At 25.8% G+C, this 20558-nt stretch overlaps 1 protein-coding gene across 4 annotated transcripts; it reads right to left on the minus strand.

Annotated features, from left to right (window-relative positions):
• Window positions 1-577: 577 nt before the first annotated feature.
• On the minus strand, window positions 578-17719 carry LOC126897295 (uncharacterized). 4 transcript variants are annotated; one of them, XM_050670811.1, is made up of 9 exons: window positions 17606-17719; window positions 17487-17541; window positions 17291-17305; window positions 13587-13607; window positions 10897-10917; window positions 7950-7982; window positions 5987-6319; window positions 5784-5915; window positions 578-827 (listed from the first exon to the last, which is right to left on the minus strand). In XM_050670811.1, exons 1-7 carry the CDS (start codon window positions 17606-17608, stop codon window positions 6108-6110), a joined length of 360 nt encoding a protein of 119 aa, XP_050526768.1. In that variant the 5' UTR covers window positions 17609-17719; the 3' UTR covers window positions 578-827; window positions 5784-5915; window positions 5987-6107. The 4 variants fall into 4 exon arrangements, 2 of the variants coding, with proteins under 2 accessions (XP_050526768.1, XP_050526767.1); XM_050670810.1 differs by lacking the exon at window positions 578-827 and adding an exon at window positions 4104-4326; XR_007702058.1 differs by lacking the exons at window positions 578-827; window positions 17291-17305; window positions 17487-17541; window positions 17606-17719 and adding exons at window positions 4105-4326; window positions 16738-16759.
• Between the last annotated feature and the right edge of the window lie 2839 nt (window positions 17720-20558).

The raw sequence follows: 20558 nt of genomic DNA on the forward strand, positions 1-20558 counted from the left end.
GTCCCGAAACTAAATTATAGAAGTAAAAATATTCATATTTTCCAATGGAATAGTTTTTTTTAATAATTATTTTTTGATAGCATCCTCCTATATTTAGCAACTTAAACTATTAAACCCCTTCTAGGGACAAGCCTGGTTGTGCGACCAATAATCAATTATTTTTCGAATTCAAATTTTCAGAAAATATTTTATTTTTATTTATAAAAAATACTAGAGGGTATCTGATTAGAATTCTTGTGATACATTTTTTAGCCCTCTATATATTATATATATATTCTTGTTGTTATAATTATAAATTTAGCCATTTCATTATATTAAATAATAATACTTAGGTTCACTTTCAAATCGTTTTTCAATAGTTCTATTATGTTGTTATTCGCTTTAACCCTCGTCTGAATAAGACAACTTGTATGTAATAATATCATAAAACAATATTGTCGTAGAATAATTTAACACACAAAAAATAAGGTAGAGTGTTTATTGAAATAACATCATCACGATACAATTTACAACTAAAAAATCTAAAGTAAAAATCATACACTTTAATTGTTTGTTATAATAAATTGTTGTAATAATTGGTTTTATTAATCAAATTAAATGAAATATTGATTAAAAAAAAATTTATTAGTAATATAAAATACGCTAGCGCCTTTCTTATGATTAATGATAATGAATGACTATGTAACGTGTTATCTACAAATAATCTGAATTAATTAATATTAGGCTTCGCAAATTTTTTTACCATATTGTTATATAATATGACTGAAATTCGGTATGATATCGATATCCAAATATCGTTGACAAACCCTATTATTGATTGATAGAATCTGTACAAAAGTGTAAAAATTACTATTAATTGCTATATAATCATCATATATTTGTAGTAATATTTGAATATCAATTTCGGATTACCAAATGGAATCGTGAAATGACAATAAAGTACCTGAATCATTACTTCAATTAATTGAATAATGTGTTTTGGATTTATTCCCAAATATTTGTATTCTGTTACAAATATTTGCTACAATTCCTATAAGTGAATTGCAATAGAGAAGCAATCATTCTCTAGTTTCAAACGGTTTATGATGTGGTACATACAAATATGGGAGAGAAACGATTTACCGGACTTGTTACGCTTAATATTCGTCGTCATACTGACATCGATATTGATGATATCATAACAAGATTCAATGAGAAAAAAGAAATTCAGTGGACGATCGAAAGAGTACAGTGAGAATGATTAAGTATATGCCAATTATTTTCTCAGAAACTAATAAAGTTCATAAAACTCTATAATAAATTGCTGTAAAAATTATTTTTTTCGTCCCTTTAGTGTTAAAAAACCTTAACTTTAATTTATTAAATGGGACTTTATTTAATTTGATTATATGATAGAAAAAAACAAACAAACAATTGTAACTTTTTTTTCGATAGATCGTTTGTCTGTTACAACTTATTAAAGTTATTTTAAATGTTAGAAATTTAAAAAAAAGAATATTCAAAGTCCAGTTGTGAATTGATAATCGTAGGGAAACCCCAATTCACATAAAATTATTCAAGAGTTAGATTATTGCACAAAAATACACTGTAAAATAAAGTGATAGTGCCAAACTAACCGGTTCGTGTGATCGCGGTAAGAGAAATGAACGGACTGAAAGCTTGATGAATGGTAAGTAACAGAGCAGGGCCAACAGGACTCTTGGCTCTTTTATAGTAAACCATGAGATGTATCAATTAAGTTTAATGTCATAATAAAAGTTACATAGACGAAAAGAGTGTCCTTTACAATACGGCGTAAGATGACCAGAGGTATTGTACCTTTAGTTGTTTAGCATATGGCAACTAATAATGATAAGCGATATGCTGGCTACTGTTAATTTTTTACGAAATTGCGTGAGTTTTTTATTGCTTGTTCGTTCGGACAGGGCTTTTGTAAACAAGAAATTACTGATTACGCGTCTCAGCGACGTCAGTGTATTTTTGTTTGGTTTAACTAAAACGTATGGATTTTTTAAAAGTGCCAAAAGGCCAATACTACAACACCTAGTGGCGCGGGTGAATATCGTAGCCCGTTTCTAAAGGACTGGTGGGACGCCATCAAGTGAAATAATATGCCCTGAAAGGAAATTAGGTCCGAATTACTCGAGGCGTTCGACAGCACCGACTTCCAGAAGGTGCTGGAAACGGAATTAAAGACGACGCGATAGGGGCCCCACGACTAACGTTTACCGAGTTTATTATTCACAAATAACAAAGAACAATATTTTATATATATATATAATTGATTACTATTTAGCTAATATAATATAGAATAAATTGTCTTCTAACATATCTTACTGACGCTGGGGATCTATTTTTAAATGTTATATTGGTGTACTAGTTTGTTTAATATACTAAAACACGACGTCTTAGTGCAACTATTAGTGTGAACTAAAATTACAGTGAAACTACTGACATAAACATAGACTGTTCTAAAGTGTAATGATAGAACAATAATACAGAGCTGCATTTACAATTAAAACAAAATGTTAAAATGTTGTAAAGGTAATAAAATACAAGAAACTTAATGATATTCTCTAATACTCTTCATCTGACAATATAATTACAATTTGTGAGATAATCACCGTATAATAACAAAAATGACTATCAACAAATTATATTAATTAATTAAAACAAATTTTTAATTATTATTTCAAAAGTTTGTAACGTCACTATTATAATATGAAATAACAGTGGGCTACTAGTACCCATAGTAATAGTTTTACATTTAATCTTTTCATTAAGAAATTCATAAACTATAATTGTCAGCTCTTTTTACTTTTATCTTAATAATAAAACACAATATGTAAAACCCTAAACTTATATATATATATAAACAAACTATACTGACGTCATATAAAACATCAAAGTGATTTGTATATTATTCGAATGTATTAATTAATATATTTTATGTATTAATTTATATATTTGATGTTATTTATATATTAATTTCTTTATTTTTATGATTACTTTTCAATAAAATAATAACATTGCAAGAACGAGACAATGGTGATTATATTCGGGGATACAAAATACTATAAAAGGCAGTCAGCAGTCCTAAGGGCTTGAGAAAGTCTATCTCCAGATACTCAAGATTCTGTTCCTATCGTATTTTCAACATCATCACGCATAATTTATAATCATCATTGTGGAATTTTTCAAGTGTTAAAGTAGCAAACTGAATTGATTTGTACTTAATTATTAATTAATATTGATAATAAAGATATTGCAAGAAATGGGAAAATTATAAAAAGGTAAGATTTTAAAAGTCAATAAGAATCTAAATTTATGTCATTTTATAACCTTTGAACAACACCCCGAAATAAAGTAACTCTTTTCTTTTAATCGACTCACTCACATAGATATCCCCCCCTTTTCGTTATATTTTGATTTACGATAAACGTCACGAATTCGTAGGTGAACCGTTTATAATTTTTGTTATGTCTATTTATCTGTTTTTATATCATCACGCTAGAAAATGCGCGAATAAACCTTTTTCTGACACAGTGGTATCAACAACTCATTATTTATTTCATTTTATTTTATTTAAAATTAACTTAATTTATTTATGTGTGGAGAGCACGTGATTTCTCTTTCTTCTAGCTAACGCTAAGGAGCGAGTGTCCAGACCTTTCCTGGTGTTTTCCATTAATTTCTGATTAACATTAACGAACGTGTTGCAAGAATATGATGTTAGTTATATTATTTGATTTTGTTTAAGTATTTATTTTATTTTTGTTGTCAGCCTTTCTTTGTAAACATGGTTTTTGATATATTTGTCTTTTTGTCCATATTTTACTTAATTTTCTATTTTTAACAATTAAATTAATCTTAACTGTAATATTTATTTTATTTCTATTCCTTGATCTAAAAACGGGCTACGGTATGTTTTCCATATCAACTGCATACAACTTCAATTATTATAATTTTGGTTAATAAACCAAAAGTTGTAATATTACTCCATATTAAACTATTAAAAATTTATGTGTATGTTTAATCGTCATAAAATTAAATTTTTAGAGTTTTGAAATATCTATTATATATATTGTGAATAATAATAATAATTATAAAATAATGTTTTAGAAAAATCATCTATACTTATTTATTCTGATGAAAATTATTGATAAATATATATTTATTTATACTGAACAATAAAATTAATAGTTTATATAACATATTCAATAATTAATTTTAAATTTTCAAAAACTTCGCAAAATTTTACTCTTTACGTTTATTGAGTTATTTGGCTTTATTCATTTATTACAGGAATTTTATTATATTTAATATCTAAAAAAAAAAAAATATTACAGTTTAAACTCGGTATAGTAAGGACAAGACATATTTGAATCCATATTTATTGAAATTTGACGGTCATAAAAAAATACTAAAATTACTGTCATAAAATGTTTTGATGCGAACAAGATTAAGAACCTTTTTAAAATGTACCTTACAGAACCAGTTGTGACGTAAAAAATAAAGTCCTGAAAACTTAACCAAGACGTCTAATTTATGTTTTTAAAGAATCCTACATAAACTAATACTTTAAAGGTTCCGAACATTAGTTTATTTTTTATAGCTATTTAAATTTATCATTTGTGAGTTAGTTGTTGATATTGTGATGGCATTAGTCTTTGTACCCTTGTAAAATAATTATTATTAAGGATGGAAAAATTGTATTTTTCGATAAAATCATATTTACAATTATGTTACATGTTTACTAGAGAGTTAATAAAATACATTTCTATATTATAGTTTTTTATAATTTCTCCGTAAAAATTACAATACTGAATTGTTAATATGTAAATAGTAAATTATAAAAAATAAAATCAGGACATAATTATGGTAATATAAGTTAATGTTGATTTTAGAATGATCCAACAATTTCTTCTAAAAATTAATCAGTATCCAATTATTTTGTATTGAATCGTTTTTTACTATAATGTTTTCAATCACTGTCAGGTATCAGATATACAGTTTAATAGATAATATTAAAAGTATTACCTTAGTCTGAATTATGTTTATACGTTTATATAAATATTATATTTCAATATCAACTCATAAGTTTGAGATTTCCATGCACATAAATTGCCATGCACAACGTTGCCATATAAAATCTCAAAGTTCCGAATCGTAGGATGACAATGTACTTAAATAAACTTTGTTGAAGTTTTATAGTGATCATTTATTTACCAGGAAATAGTTTGGGCTTCATAAAAGGATAGTACTTAAAGTATTATTTTGTAAAAAAAAGTAAAGTTAAGTTAAGTAGATAATATTTCCTGTCGCTAAAATTGACAAGTTTTTTATAATTTGTTTTGGTTTTATTCAAATCCCTTTTTTGGTTTTTTGTTAATTTTCAAAAATAGTGTTAATCTTAAAAAAGACAAAACTTTTTTTATATTACTCATCAAAATTTCGATTAGTTTTTTAAATAAAATAAAATTTTTTATTATTCAGCCGTTTTTAAAAATTATTACTTAAGATATTTTCGATCATAAAAGAAATTAAAGGCTTTTTTTGAAACTTTGGAAGGTAATATTTTTAACTAGATATAACTTGGGGTATTTACGTATAGTTAAGTAAAACTTATCTGATAGGAGCTTAGAAAAATTCATGAAAGACAAAAAAAAAATTCTATATCTTAGTAAAATTGATAATTCCTTAGGTTCGCATTGAAGCTAAAATAAATTTTCACGAAAAATATATTTATAATACAATTTTTAACAAATTGTATATATATATACCTGAAATTTTACATTTTTTTTTGCAATTCTTACTGTTTCCTTCCGCTATACAACCTTTACAATGTTTTTCTTTACAACATGTTTTTTCATACATAAATCCCTTCTTAAATGTTGCGTTACAAGAAAAACAAACTAAATTGAAGAAATATAGAGTAAAAATATAAAATCTTTAACATTTAAATATTAAATAATTTTATACTTACTATAAAAACCTATAAAAATAAAACTAAGATTAATCTAATAAAAAATTAACAATCTATTTGTCGGTTTCATTAAAACAATGATTTAAACATAGAATAATATTTAGATTAGTTAATATCACGCTCAAAAAGTTTGATAAAAGAAACTTTTTTTTATATTAACAAAAATTTGAATGTAACAAAACATACCATCTACATTTTTATCGCATTTGGAGCATTTTTTATTAATATTGTATATATTCATAATATTATCATAACATTCATTGCAATAAATACTTGAGCAACATTTTACTTTAACAACTTTCTCGTTAAATAGATTATGACAAATGCAGCACACTGAGAAAACAAAAAATTATAATATATAAAATGATATAGATTTTAAATACTAAATTATAGTGTGATAACTGTATTAGCTACTATATATTGCTTAAATAAAGTAAACTACCCCCATTTTTTTGTTAAATAATAATTGTCTCGTAAAAATATATAGAATAAAATTTAATTTATTATTATAAACCGTTTTAAATATCAAGTTTATAGTAATTAACCTCTTGAGTTTAAATATAATACCGCTAGTCATAGGTATAAAAAAATTTCAAATTAAATATAATAAAATAAAGCACAATACACATATTATTATTTTAAAGGTCGCAGTAGAAAATAGAAATGCAAATAATAATAACAGCGATTATACTAATATAGTAACTCGTGTAACGACAAGCGTACACGTAGTTAATTCTAAAAATAAATTACCCAATCTAGTAATATACTAATATTTGACCGTATGGACGACGCTGCCGGTCGTCCAAACATTGCTCGTGTGTGGATGCGTACCCGCATATCGAGCGAAACAATTTTGACGCCGCCGGAATATTACCATGGGACTGATTGGATATCACCCGGGTCAAGATTGTAATAAACCGGCCGTGCTGTGCTTCCCTAAAGTGCACATAAACAAAACACGAGATGCCTTATCGGCGACCGTCGGCGTTGACATAAATACCAATCGAGTCTGGCGGCCGTCGATCAGTCTGTGATAACACTATAGTTATGTTTTTACACTCGTGTAGTATAGTGCATAATATACAAGATAAGATATGTCGTATCTTATTTACAAACGAATTCTAGTTTTCTTTTCGTTATTAATATTAATTTTATTTTATGATTAATTGTAGTCATCGTTTACCGCGATAATTTTAATGTTCGCACACGACAATGTATCATAACTATTTTACTATTTAGAAATTTGCATTTTTAATAAAAAGGTAGAATTAAGAATACACAATTAATTTTATACGATTGTCCCGTCGTCCATACCATGAGCCGCCACTGAATCTGAGTATTAAGTTTGTTGTGTCACCACCACTTTATTAAATATTTATCTTTGCGAATATACATGTTTATAATAATCCGCATGCGGATGTCCCCTTGATTTCTTTGTATGACTATTTTGCAGCAATAGTCAGTCTAGTGTCTAGTGTCTACCGTTATAGGATGAACATTATAATTGTAAAGCATATTCTTATTTTTGAAGTGTTATTATGAAAGTTTACTTTATATATATATATATGTATGTACATTTATAATAATTGTTATATTTCTCTTGTAACGTAATATTTTTCGTATAATACATTTTACTATTTATAACCAGTATTTCTATCCAGAGCGTTAAATTTATTTCTTTATAAATAATCACTATTTCCTATATACATCTTGGAGGACTCTGTGCGGATAGCCCAATAGGGAATCCAGACGGTAACCCGAACAACAAATAAATATTAAAATTTCCTCAGGCGAGCCTTACAGGTCCGCCACAAATTTAGAAAAATAATTTATTAATTGGGTAAATGAAATTTAATTGAATTTTATCAAGGGTCATAATTTTTTTTTCCTAAATTATAGTAAATTGACCGGTATAACTAAATAAAAAATAATAATTTTGTGAATAACTCGCTAAAATACGTACCATTTTTATTATTTTCTATTTCTTTACTTGTATCTGTAATGAATAATGAAATAAAATGGTTAAGACTGTTGTAATTATTTTTAAATTTTTATTGTGCATGAAATAATAAACGTAAAATTATTTATTCTTTTCTTGTAATTAATATTTATAATATTTTCTTTAAAGTACATTGTGTTAGCTTAATTGTATTAATTTAATGTAGGCTTAAAGAAGGTAGGTTATTTGAATCATCATAAAAAATTTAAAAGAAAAAAATTTTATATGATTCTTAAGCTCTTAAAGTATTTAAATTAATGTTTTATTTTAAATTGATTTAATATATTTTAGTAATAAAAGATTATGCCTCAAAGTCAATCGCCCGTAACGTCTAGTGAATATCGAGAACGCGAAAGTACGAAAATTTGCGCAACGAAAGTGTGTTCATAAATAAATCTGACATATCGAGTTGGAAAAGTGTTAATTTTTAGCCAACATAGTGCGTAGCAGCAGCGATTGCTATACGTGGGATATAATAATATATTATATATTATTTATGTATTTAAATTTAAAATTCGTAGAGGTGCTCTGGTTTTTGTCATAGGTACTGTGCAATACATATTCAAGTGTAATGAACCCGTGCGCAATATTTATGAAGTGTCGTACAATGACTACTGGGGTACAATCTTTAAATATATACTTGTATATAATAGTAACTATGAGCTGAGCTTGTTTGTTTATTTTGAAACAATAATAATTTATTATCGGTAAAGGCCAAAATAAACTATGCCTGAATATAACCGTAAGAGTGAAGTTACATGATTGAACATAAGGAGAGGGCAATTAACATCGATATTAACCAAAATCTTAAAATGTGTTCAACGATGAAAAGTCGGACTTAATCGAAATTCGGCATAGGCAGGAAAAAATTGAGGAAATACGGATTGAGTACCATCAAGTACAGTCGGTAATGGATATGCTTGATTGGGTAAACGTAGAGGAACATTAAAATTATAGAGCTGATTTTGAAGACTCATACTTTAAAGCCATTACGATTGCAGAGAAAAGGCTATCTGAATTGAGTAGGGCAGTCAGTAACGCGTCAAACGCTGTTGTAGGGAACACAGCAGATCACCTTCAACAGTAGCGGTCCCAGTTATAAGATTAGCCCCCCTAGATATTCCTATGATTGAAGAATATAAGCAATGAACAACATTTTATAATATTATTTCTCTATTAATTCACATTAACGGCCAATGTCAATCGTTATAAGAAGTCAGGTTCTTCGGTTTGGTTGGTCTTCAAAATCATTTAGTTTGATCCTTTCCAATAAAATATATTTTTCATTAGATAGTTGTGTCAACATCTTCATTGTAAGACTCACCTTCATAAAATTCTTCATCATTGATATCATAAATAAATCGTTCAATACGATGTTTTACAATTTCATACATTTTAAAATGATGATAAAATTGATTAAACAACCGTTTTTGGGCGGTTCAATGTAATAAATACTATTATCAAGTCATTACAAAAGTAAACCGATTTAGTCATGACATGGAATAATTTGAAAAACGATGCACAATGCGGGATTCAATCCACCATCCAAGGCATTGTAGAGACAAACTCTATACACATATAATTTAGACACCGAAAAATAAATGTTAATAACTTTTTGTCCAAGTGAGGAAAACACGATATCTTGTCACTCGATATATCGAAAAATCGGTGATTTTTTGTATCGCTTACGGATATATACATTTTAATTACTTCACCCCTAGAATATGACCGATTAAACAAAAAAATGGAGGAAATAAAAAAAGTATCTCACTTTTAAGATATTTTCTTTTTATATTTTTATTTACCAATTTGCTGAGAGGAATAATAATCACAATATCAAAATCTTTTAGTTATAATTTTTTATAATCATATAAAATTCTGACTTCTTTATAATAACATTAAAATAAATATAATAGAATAAACTTATAGATGAAAAATAAAAAATATTCGAAATTTTTATTTAGTAGTTATCGGACTTAAAAGAAAACAATAAAATTTTTGAAAAAAAAAATCGCTATTATATATCATTATAAATTAAAGCTTGTTTAATGTAATACATATATAAAGAAAAAAATTCTTTTGATATCTTCTACTATGAGCAGAAGATAGTAGTCCACTATAAGTAATCAACTTCTATAATTAAAAACCGTTTAATTTTTGAGCCATATTTAAATTAAATAAATAATGAGAATATTATATAGGTATTCTTCTTTTTCCTCGCCTTTATCCCAACTACTTGTGGTCGGCCACCCTTATCCTAAACTTCCACTTGATACGATCTCCCACATTCTCTACACTCATATCAGATGTGCTCTATCGCATTCAATAACATCTCTCCATCTCTTTATTGGTCTTTCTATACCTCTTCTTTCTTCAACATAACTTCCTATAACTGTTCTTACAGCTTCCAATTCCTTTCTCTTTATAACATGACCAAACCATCTAAGTCTATTTTCTCTTATCTTATTTTATCTTATCTACGATTGACGCGGCACCTACTATCCCTCTTATATGTTCGTTACTTAACCTATCTTCTCTAATCACTCCATTCATACATCTAAAAATTCTCATCTTTGCTACACTCATTCTCTGCTCTATATTCTTGTCAACCGCCCAGCACTCTGAACCATACATCGTAGATGGTCTCACTGCAGTCTTTTAGAACTAACCTCAGCCTCATTGGAATTCTTTTATCGCAAACAATATTTTTCAAATCATTTATTAATTTGGTAGATGAACTTTCAATGAATTTTAACTAGGGAATATATTTTTCCAAGAAAATAAATAGTAAATTATTGTCGTTGACTGATATAATTATAAATAAAACATGAGAATTTAGTATGTGAACATTTTTCTCATGATTTTCACTTATCTTTAATTTTTTGAACAACTAGATAAAGTATATACGTACCAGCATGCAATAATGGCGTTACTGTAATGAATAATGAAACAAAAATGACTAAGACGATTGTAATTATTTTAAAATTTTTATTGTGCATGAAATAATAAACGTAAAATTACTTATTCTTTTCTTGTAATTGATATTTATTTTATTTTAAGTACATTGTATTAGTAGGTGTTGTGGAGTGGGATTATTAATTATTATAAATCGAACACTGAGTTTATATATATTAGCTTCAATGTGAAGCTGAGAAGATATACATTTTACTATAATGTGTTCATTTTTTTAATTTTTATACTTAAAATTTTTGTTTTTGAGTTCAGACCCTTGTTACATTACCATGTACTCATAATTTTTTTCTTGTAGCTCCAATGCGAAGATGAGAAGGTCTTACTATAATGTGTTTTTTTTTGGGTTGCTACCTTAGGTATTTTCCTATCATTTAGCATAATTTTTTTGGAAAAGGTTTTAACTGCTCACAATGGTAATTTGAAATTAACACTTTTGCAAAAAAAAATAAACTTTTGAAAATGTTCAGGAAATACTCACACCGTTACATATACAAGGTTTAAATAATTATTCCTTTGAAATTTTTTTGGGGGTCTTTTGTTATTTACACATATAAATCCATTTATCTGTTATAAAATATTTTTTATGTTCAATCCTTTTTTCTATAGGATTACCAACTTTATATTTCTAATTTTTAAGAGTAATTTATTCAACCAGACGTAATTTGTGACACTTTTACATATCGAAAAAAAATTTTATATGATATTCTGTCTCTACTGTATTTTAGTTAATTATTGAATTTTCATAAAAAACATGTAGTCATCAATGTTTAAAGTATTATTTATAAGTTCTTAATAATGCGTTATCCTTTAAAAGAGATGTTTCAATATAAAGGGACAACAAAAAATGTCAACATTGACTGTTTTGTAATCGTTACGTATCGTATCGTTTGATACGTTTTATAATCTTTTGGCGTATCGTTGCCAAAATTGTCTTAGAAAAGAACGTAAGGGAGTAATCGCGTGTACTGTTACAAAAATAATCGTACAAATAGCTATTGCAAACCAATAGTTTCTCACCTACGTATTGGAACTAAATATAAAAATGTTCCGTTGACTTGCCCTCTGTGAGAAATCGGGTTTTTAAGTCTAAAGTTAAGTAATTATTGTTAATATGACAAATGTTTAGATTCATTGCGTATATTAAAATTTATTGTATTTATTCCGTCGTGATTTTTTATATCTGGTACGTAAATACCTTTGCTCCTACAGGACCGATTTTGATCAGCGATACGTAAAGATCACAAAACGTATTTAGTTGAAGTTATTAACGCTATAATTTTTAAAAATTCCCCTCGTACGGATAATAAAGAATAATAATTGCAAAAATTACTATTGGCAATCGAAGTTGATATTTTTAGTTTTCACTTACATACATTCTTGTTGAAATAAATTTTTGAAAACTGGAAAGATTATAGCGAAAATTTCTATTGAAATTAAACTTCACATATTTGCTTTGCAAAGGAACATTATGCTTAAAAATCATTTTGAACTTTTGATAATGTTCCAAAAAACCTGACTTTTTTATTCTTATATCAAATTAAAGATATTTCAATATAATTTAAGATATAAAAATGAAAACTATTTTATAACAGATAAATGAAGTTACATATGTAAAACTAACAAAAGCCAAAAAAAAAAAAATTCTCAAATAAAAATTTTTTTTACAGAAATCGAGTGGTTAGTGTTAAGAGAATCACTTTGTATAAATCTTATATCAACTACGAAAACTCTGAGTCATTTTAATATGTACGTTAATAAGAATGCATAGTTTTTAAGGCATGGTTAAAAAAAGTATAATTCTTATGTAACGATAGTCTAACCTATATGGTTTACACACAAGAGCTGATATATTGCAAAATTCGGTTTCTGAGATTCTTTATTTTTTGTATAGAAAATTAATATGTTTATGTATTATATTGAAAGGTCCCACGTTGCTTTTTTATACACGAAGCTCAATGACCTGCGCCATGTAAGTCAGCCGTCTCCCTACTACGTGTATGTTATAGTTTGATTAATCAACTCCGCATTTCATACGCCACGTTAAAAAGTTCAGCAAGTGTCGCACGCCAACGACAACCCGCAACATATATACGAGAAGTCACCTTCTTGTGAGAACCTATTGAGTTTTGTCGACACCAGAGTACTTTGGCACACATTTCTCGCCGATATTAACGCGACTTATAACTAATTATATACACAGGCTGATTTTTTATCATAACCCATTCAATTATCCACAGAATATAAAATAATAAAAATAATATAATATCAACTTTTTTTCAAATAGGAACACATATTTTGAATTTAATAAAATGTTCGAGGTTTTATTTTAATATTAAATAGCAAATTATAATTTATTAAAGAAATAATTCAAATTAATAAATTTGTTTTTGCTGCTTTCCTATAAAATTGCTTAATTTATTTATTTTCAATATTTTTCTTTTAAAAACATATTATAAACAAACCCACTCTAGGTCAATAATGTCATACGATAATAATAATATTAATGGCTGTTAATTTAGAGTCTGTATTTTATTTAGGATAACAAAGCTATTTGTTGATACGCCTAGCGGAAAATAACGTTGCAGTAAAATAACCTCGAGAAAATGTCTAAAAATGATATGAACTTACTCAAATCAACTTTTTCTTTTCCTATTATTAAACAGTCAATAATAATAAAAATAATTAACAATGTTATAAGATACTAATTAAACATTTTTGTATAAAATGTATTGAAAATTCCCTCTTTACTAAATTCATGTACAGGTGTCTCAGATCTGAATACAATGCTTATAACTTTTAATCCAATTATCAATTCGTTGAAATTTTTTTTAATAATTATTTCTTTTTTAAACTTTGTTTAAAGCATACTTTTTATTGTTTACTACTAATGAGAAAAAAATTATTTTTTTTCACAATTTCAAAATAGTATATTTTTAGCCCTTTTTTAATAGATCAATAACAATTTTAGGAGAAGTGCTAGTCAAGTTATGAGAATTTTCAAAAATTGAGTGGTTAATAACCACCACTGGTTATACATCACAGGTCAGTGCTGATCGTATTTCTGTATGTACACTCCGCCCGTGTTCCATTTCCATTCTACACACTAATGTATATAAATTCTTATAACTCAACATGTACCTACCCTAAAAAAATCGTGAAAAATAAAAAGATAAAAAAATAATTTTTTTTCATAATAATGATAAATAGAGCATTGAATTATTTGCATTTATAATTTTGTTTGAGTCACTTTGAAGGATTCCAAGTTTTTGTTACTGTGTCATAGTAATACAAAAACCAAAAATACACTAACCACCTTTAATCACACAAAACTATAATATCGGAACAAATATATTACTAAGTTTTCAAATTAATTAATAAAAGTTAGTACTAGCTGATCGTGTTTAGCTTAACATCAATTAGGTTTTGCGCTCTACCCGCAACTTTAGAACCTACTCGCAGTTTTGCCTACATGGCTGAACTGCACTTATTTTCCCATCCTTTCCCTGCCCATGTAACATTAGGTTAAGAAAAACTTTTTTTGTGAGATAAGAAATTTTTGTGTTAACTTGGAGTTCAGTGTGTCTGTTATATTATTTTTTGTTAAGTTTTGTTTTAAGAACATATATTTTTAAATTTAAGATTTCTATCTTCATTTTGTGTAATTATTCGAACATAGTAAATTTCCTGCGATAGTTAATTGTTTAATTTAGTTTTTGTGTAGTATTGTGTTCTAAGTTTTTTTACAGGTGCTTGTCTCAGTTGAGCAGTGCGCATATTTCTTTTACTGTTCTGTCAATTTTTTATTTGATTTGTATTACTTTTGAATAATTATTGAAATATTTATTTATCAATGTCATTGCTGTTATTGTTTATTTATTTTTAATGCAGTTCTGTAAAATTGCATTTTATTATCAAATTATTTGTTTTATTTTTTCTTAGTTTTGTTTAAACATCTATTGTTACTTGGCCATTTCACTCCCCTGATTAGTGTAAGCGAACCCTCCCTCTTTAGGGTACTTGCGTTCTGGTTAGAAGATCCTAATTTTTCCTTATACAGTCCACTTATAACATAGTCATAGGTATCGGGATAGCAGCATAAAACTCCCTCCCTAACAGATGTTATGTTCGGATTAACTTAATTTTATAAATACATAAAATTCACAGCTCTGATGATAAATAATAAAACATATTCTTTTAACGTAGTCTAACTTGTAAAACGAAGATATAATAGAAGGAGTTATGGTTTGTCTATGAGCGCAGTTAAAATAATGTTGATACATTTTTTAGTATTACAAAATAGTGTAGTTAGTGTGTTAAAACTGCGATGATACTACTATATTGTCACGGTAAACGGTTAACTTAAGAACGCTCTCACACTATATTATTTCCGTGATAATCCTAAACTACTTCTAGCAAAATGTCCATTTACAAAACTTATATTTGCACAAGCGCATATAAAGACAGACAATGCATGGAGGAACACAGATCTTGTTGTAACATGCCACTCAGGTCATTAAATGACACACATCAACTTCAGATATGTCTTAAAGTATGACCCCTGCCACTAAGTCTTATTAAAGAGTCAGTTTGTGATTTCTTATTTAGACATACTCACATAGAAAGAGCAAAAAATAAAAAATTTCCCCGTGGTATCGTTCGTTCTTGTGTTCAATCCATGTCTTAATGAAGACAAGTATTGAGATATAATTTTTACAAACGTTGCTCACGGCCAGCGACTAAATGGCCAGAATGACCATTGATTAGGTCAGTATACTTATATGTTTGAAAATAAATTTTGTATTGTAATGGATGTATTATACTTTTGTGTGGTGAGTATTTGATGAATAAGTTTGATTTGTCTTTTCTCAGTGAATCCATCCACTAAGTCATCCACTTTTTATCATAACTGTATAATAAAAACAAGAGCGAAATATGCTTTTGAACCAGTATGTTATTTCGTGGTCTTTGTAACACAAGAATTATTGATTTTTTATAAATGTTCCAGAAAATAATATTATAAACATTAATTATTAAAAAAAATCTCATCAAAATTAGAATTTCTGAGACAACCCGTATATCTTAATAATAAATATCCAACTATTTGATAATTATCATATAGTTGTATATTTATTATTCGTACGTTTTGATAAATATTTGAATAGTTCATAAAAACTATTCCATTAATTAAGTATTTAATATACGTTAAGTTTTTTTCAACTAAAAAAATGTTCAGTAAAATATTAAGTTATAATTATATAGTTCAAACAGTTAAATTATGTCTATCATTTGTTAAAATATTTATTTAAAATAATGATCTATTATTATTAGATAGAATTTTGCAATGTTAATATTCCAAATTATGACAACGTTCCGAATTAATTTAACAATTCATTAGATCTGTCATAGTTTCTCAGATTATACATGAAAAAACTAAATAGGTTTGAGAAGTTCAAAAACGATTTGAGATTTCTTTTTTATAAAATAGGTTGTCATTAATTTGTAATAAATTATAAAATCAGTTTAATGATTATTAATACTTAAGACGTACAACTAAACGTTTGATTATCTTAAAAGTTTCTATATAAAAATATATTATAAACATTTATAATATGGAAATTTAATTTAAAATCGTTAAATAAAAATCACTATATTTATAGTTAACATCTTAAAGTTAAATACTTTACGATGTAGTATAAAATAATGATAAAAATTTTTAAAAAACATATCATGTTAAAACGTTTTATTATATAAATAAACTAAAAAATATATATAATCATACCTTTATTTTTATTTCCTGTTAATTATATAACCAAACATTGAAATAATTAAAAATAATAATAATTATTTAATAACAAGTATCTTATAATTTGAAGACCATTAAAAACTATAAATATACAGATCTTTTAGATCTAACTGATAGCGATTATACCTTTTAATACAATTTATATTTTGTTGAAATTAAAAAGAAAATTATTTTTGACTACGTTTATAGCATATATTTTTGTAAAAAAAAAGGCTAAAAATGACAATTTAGAAAAAAAAGAAATATAATATATATATTAATTTTTGTTTAAGTGAAAAATTATAAAAATATGCGTTCATAATAGCTTATAAAGACAATAATTATTTTTAAAAATTTCATTGAATTAAAATGAGATTAATAGTTGTAAGAGTTAGTTAGTTCACTCAGTATATACGTTTGCCTTTTTTCATTTTAAAATATGTATTTCGAGAATGACTAAAAAATTATATATATAAAAACAGTTTACGTCAAATAAAGAAAATAATCGGGTCAGATTAAGAGTTAATTAGAGTTGACACAATTTACTTACTTGAACGAAATATACCTTAATCATACAATAAAAAAAAAAACAAAGTAAATAATCATTTTGCGATTTATCAATACGATATTAAAAAATTATAAAATCGAATTAAAAACTAATTATTTTTTTTAAATAGCGTATTAGTTAGGCAAAAAATATAATTTTGTATTAATATATTGTAAATAATATATTTTAATAGTATTACCCTTAGACAGTGCAAAGAAAAATACCAAAATTGTAATAGATATTAATTTTGATTTCTGAAAAGTAATGAAAATGTGTAATGACTTTATTTAATTAAAAATTAATTTGTAAAACGCATACCATTTTCAAATAAAAAATGTAAATTAAACAAATAAAATTTATAAAAGAAATCAAGATCTATAGTAGATAAAGACGTAATATATTCAAAATTTATACTACTTTTGGTTAAATTTTATTGAAATAGTTGTATAATAATGAATTTATACACTACTTATTTGATTATTACATATTTAATTTATAGTATATTTAGATTGTCAATAAAACTTTACACGTGTGTTTTATATACAAATACATATTCCTTAGATTAATTAAATATAATCGCATATCAAAATAAAATTTATTTATTTACGTCCAGTAGACTATGTAATAGATTTACTACAAAATTGTATATAATTGGAACAACTAAATTAACAGTTATAAAACTTACTCATAACTATAATAAAACGCAAAAATAAAAAAAAACGATAGCACAGTGGGATTACGGCACAGTGTAGACGTCGTATAGATGGGACAAGTATAGATGAAGTCTGATAGTGATTAAAATCACATTTAAAAGAAAAGCTTCGATGCAAATCGATAAATATTATTTTATTAGTATTTAGTGGATAGTATTTAATTTTAAAATATTGATGGATTATTCCAAAACCAAAACTGACTCCTATTTCCTTCATTATTCCTAATAAATAGTTCTATTATTTATAAATATAATATATGAATAAGTATTTATTACAGCAATTAAAATAGTATCAAATTGATATTTAATAATTAAGTATTTATAGTACTTTATACGGAAAAATTATAAAGTAGTTGTTACTTTTATATAAATAATAATTTAAAACCATTTAATAAATGGTCTACAAGGAAATTTCAAACTAAGTAAAAAAAAATGATTTTCTAATTGCAATTTTTCAAATCTGCAATTAGATTTTTTCCATCACTACTAATTTTTGATATTACTAATTAGTTAAAAACGATTATCAAAAAAATATAGATTAATAATGTATTTAATGAGATATTGGTTGTAATAATTAAAGAAAATTGGTCAAGTGAAAGCTACGAAAAATTATTGGCAGATACAGATATAAAAAACACAATAAAATAATTTTAATATGAATAAGAAATTCTTTTTTACGAGGAAAGACGAATCGCGGTAAAATTAATACATTCTCGGTTTCGTATCGGAGTTTAAATGCGATATTTTACACAAAAATTACATTTTTTGTTAAATTTCAATGGCTTTTTTAACATTCACTGATTGAACACTGACCATCGATCAGTAGTCAGTTCCCCTTATATTAGGAATAATTAACAATTAAGGATATAATTAACATGAAATTAACAGTATTAATGGTTACTTTTTAAACATTAGTATAGTGCTTTCTAGTGTTACACTAAATTCCTTAAAACTAATATTTATAATAATGGGTTTACGACAGAATAAAAGGGATATATAAAAAAAATTGTATTGATTCATACATTTTTCAAAGAGACAAAGCAAATTATAGTTGAAAATAAAAATCAAAAACACAAAAATAACATGCTTTTAGCTACAACAGCTATTTTTGAGGTTAATTTCTTCAACTAGATACGATTATTAATCTTTTGATGTATCGTTGAAGAAAATCGCTCTAAGAGTTTGAAAAAAAGTAGTTACATACACAAAAATATAATAAATAAAAATAAACAATTCATGGTAAAATTAATACCTTCAAGCTTCGCATTGAAGCTAAAAAAAAACATAAAACTAGCTTAAATAACTTGGAACGCCAAAAACACGTTCGAAGAAAAACACCATATTGCCACTCATCCCTGCCAACATTATTATTTAGTTGTTATAATTTTTGGTCATAGGTGATCTGATTGCCAAAGTAGAAGAATTCATATCTGTGAGTTATAAGAATTATAGAGTGTTGTTATGCATACCACGCTCCTTACCTTTCTAAATCTTTAAATGCTAATATCTTACAGTGTAATTACACAAATGTGGTTGTCGATCAATCAAAATTTCAATTATTCTCCATTTAATAGTAAAAAAAATAATGTAAGGTTCCTATTTAACAATCGAAAGTTACCTTTAAAATCTAATTAGGAATAATTTTTTCTTTTATAAACTTTACATTTACAATGGTATACAGGGTGATTTTTTTTTCATAACCCACTCAATAACTTACAGAATAATAATAATTTAAACATTTTTTTTTTTTATTATCTTTAGTTACACATTATTTTTGAATTATTAACTATGTAATACTTTTTAAGTTCATCCCTTATGCCTGGTAAGCGTGTCAACTTTGTTTTTTTAAATGGTAACACATATTTTTAATTTAATAAAATGTTTGAGTTTTTAATTTAATAGTAAATGGCATTTGAATTTTTAATATAACTTTATTAGCTTATTAGATATAAACATTTAAAGTTTCAAAATTTTGAGTTAATATACATGTATAATACATATGGGATTATAAATACAGGTAGCTAATTGGATTTTTATGACATTGCTGTCTCAGTCACGGATTGCTTATTATCAATTATGACTATCAATAGATATACTTTTTGTATTGTCAGTTAGTGTATTTATAAACTCATAACAATGTACCTTACTACCATTGATAATAACAATGCTGTGTACCTGCTAATATCGATATCATAAAAAACCAATTAGCTATCTATATTTGTAATCCCTTATGTATTATATCTGTATATTAACTCAATCATTTGAAACTTTAAATGATTATATCTAATAAACAAATAAAGTTATATTAAAAATTCAAATGCCATTTACTATTAAATAAAAAATTTAAACATTTTATTAAATTAAAAATATGTCTTACCATTTAAAAAAACAAAGTTGACACGCTTACAAGGCATAAGGGATGAACTTAAAAAGTATTACATAGTTAATAATTCAAAAATAATGTGTAACTAAAGATAATAATAAAAAAAAAAATGTTTAAATTATTATTATTCTGCAAGTAATTGAGTGGGTTATGATAAAAAAATCACCCTGTATATA

This window comes from Daktulosphaira vitifoliae, unplaced genomic scaffold (genome assembly GCF_025091365.1).
Source record: "Daktulosphaira vitifoliae isolate Bord-2020 unplaced genomic scaffold, ASM2509136v1 Scaffold_2, whole genome shotgun sequence".
Taxonomy (NCBI): Eukaryota; Metazoa; Arthropoda; class Insecta; order Hemiptera; family Phylloxeridae; genus Daktulosphaira; species Daktulosphaira vitifoliae.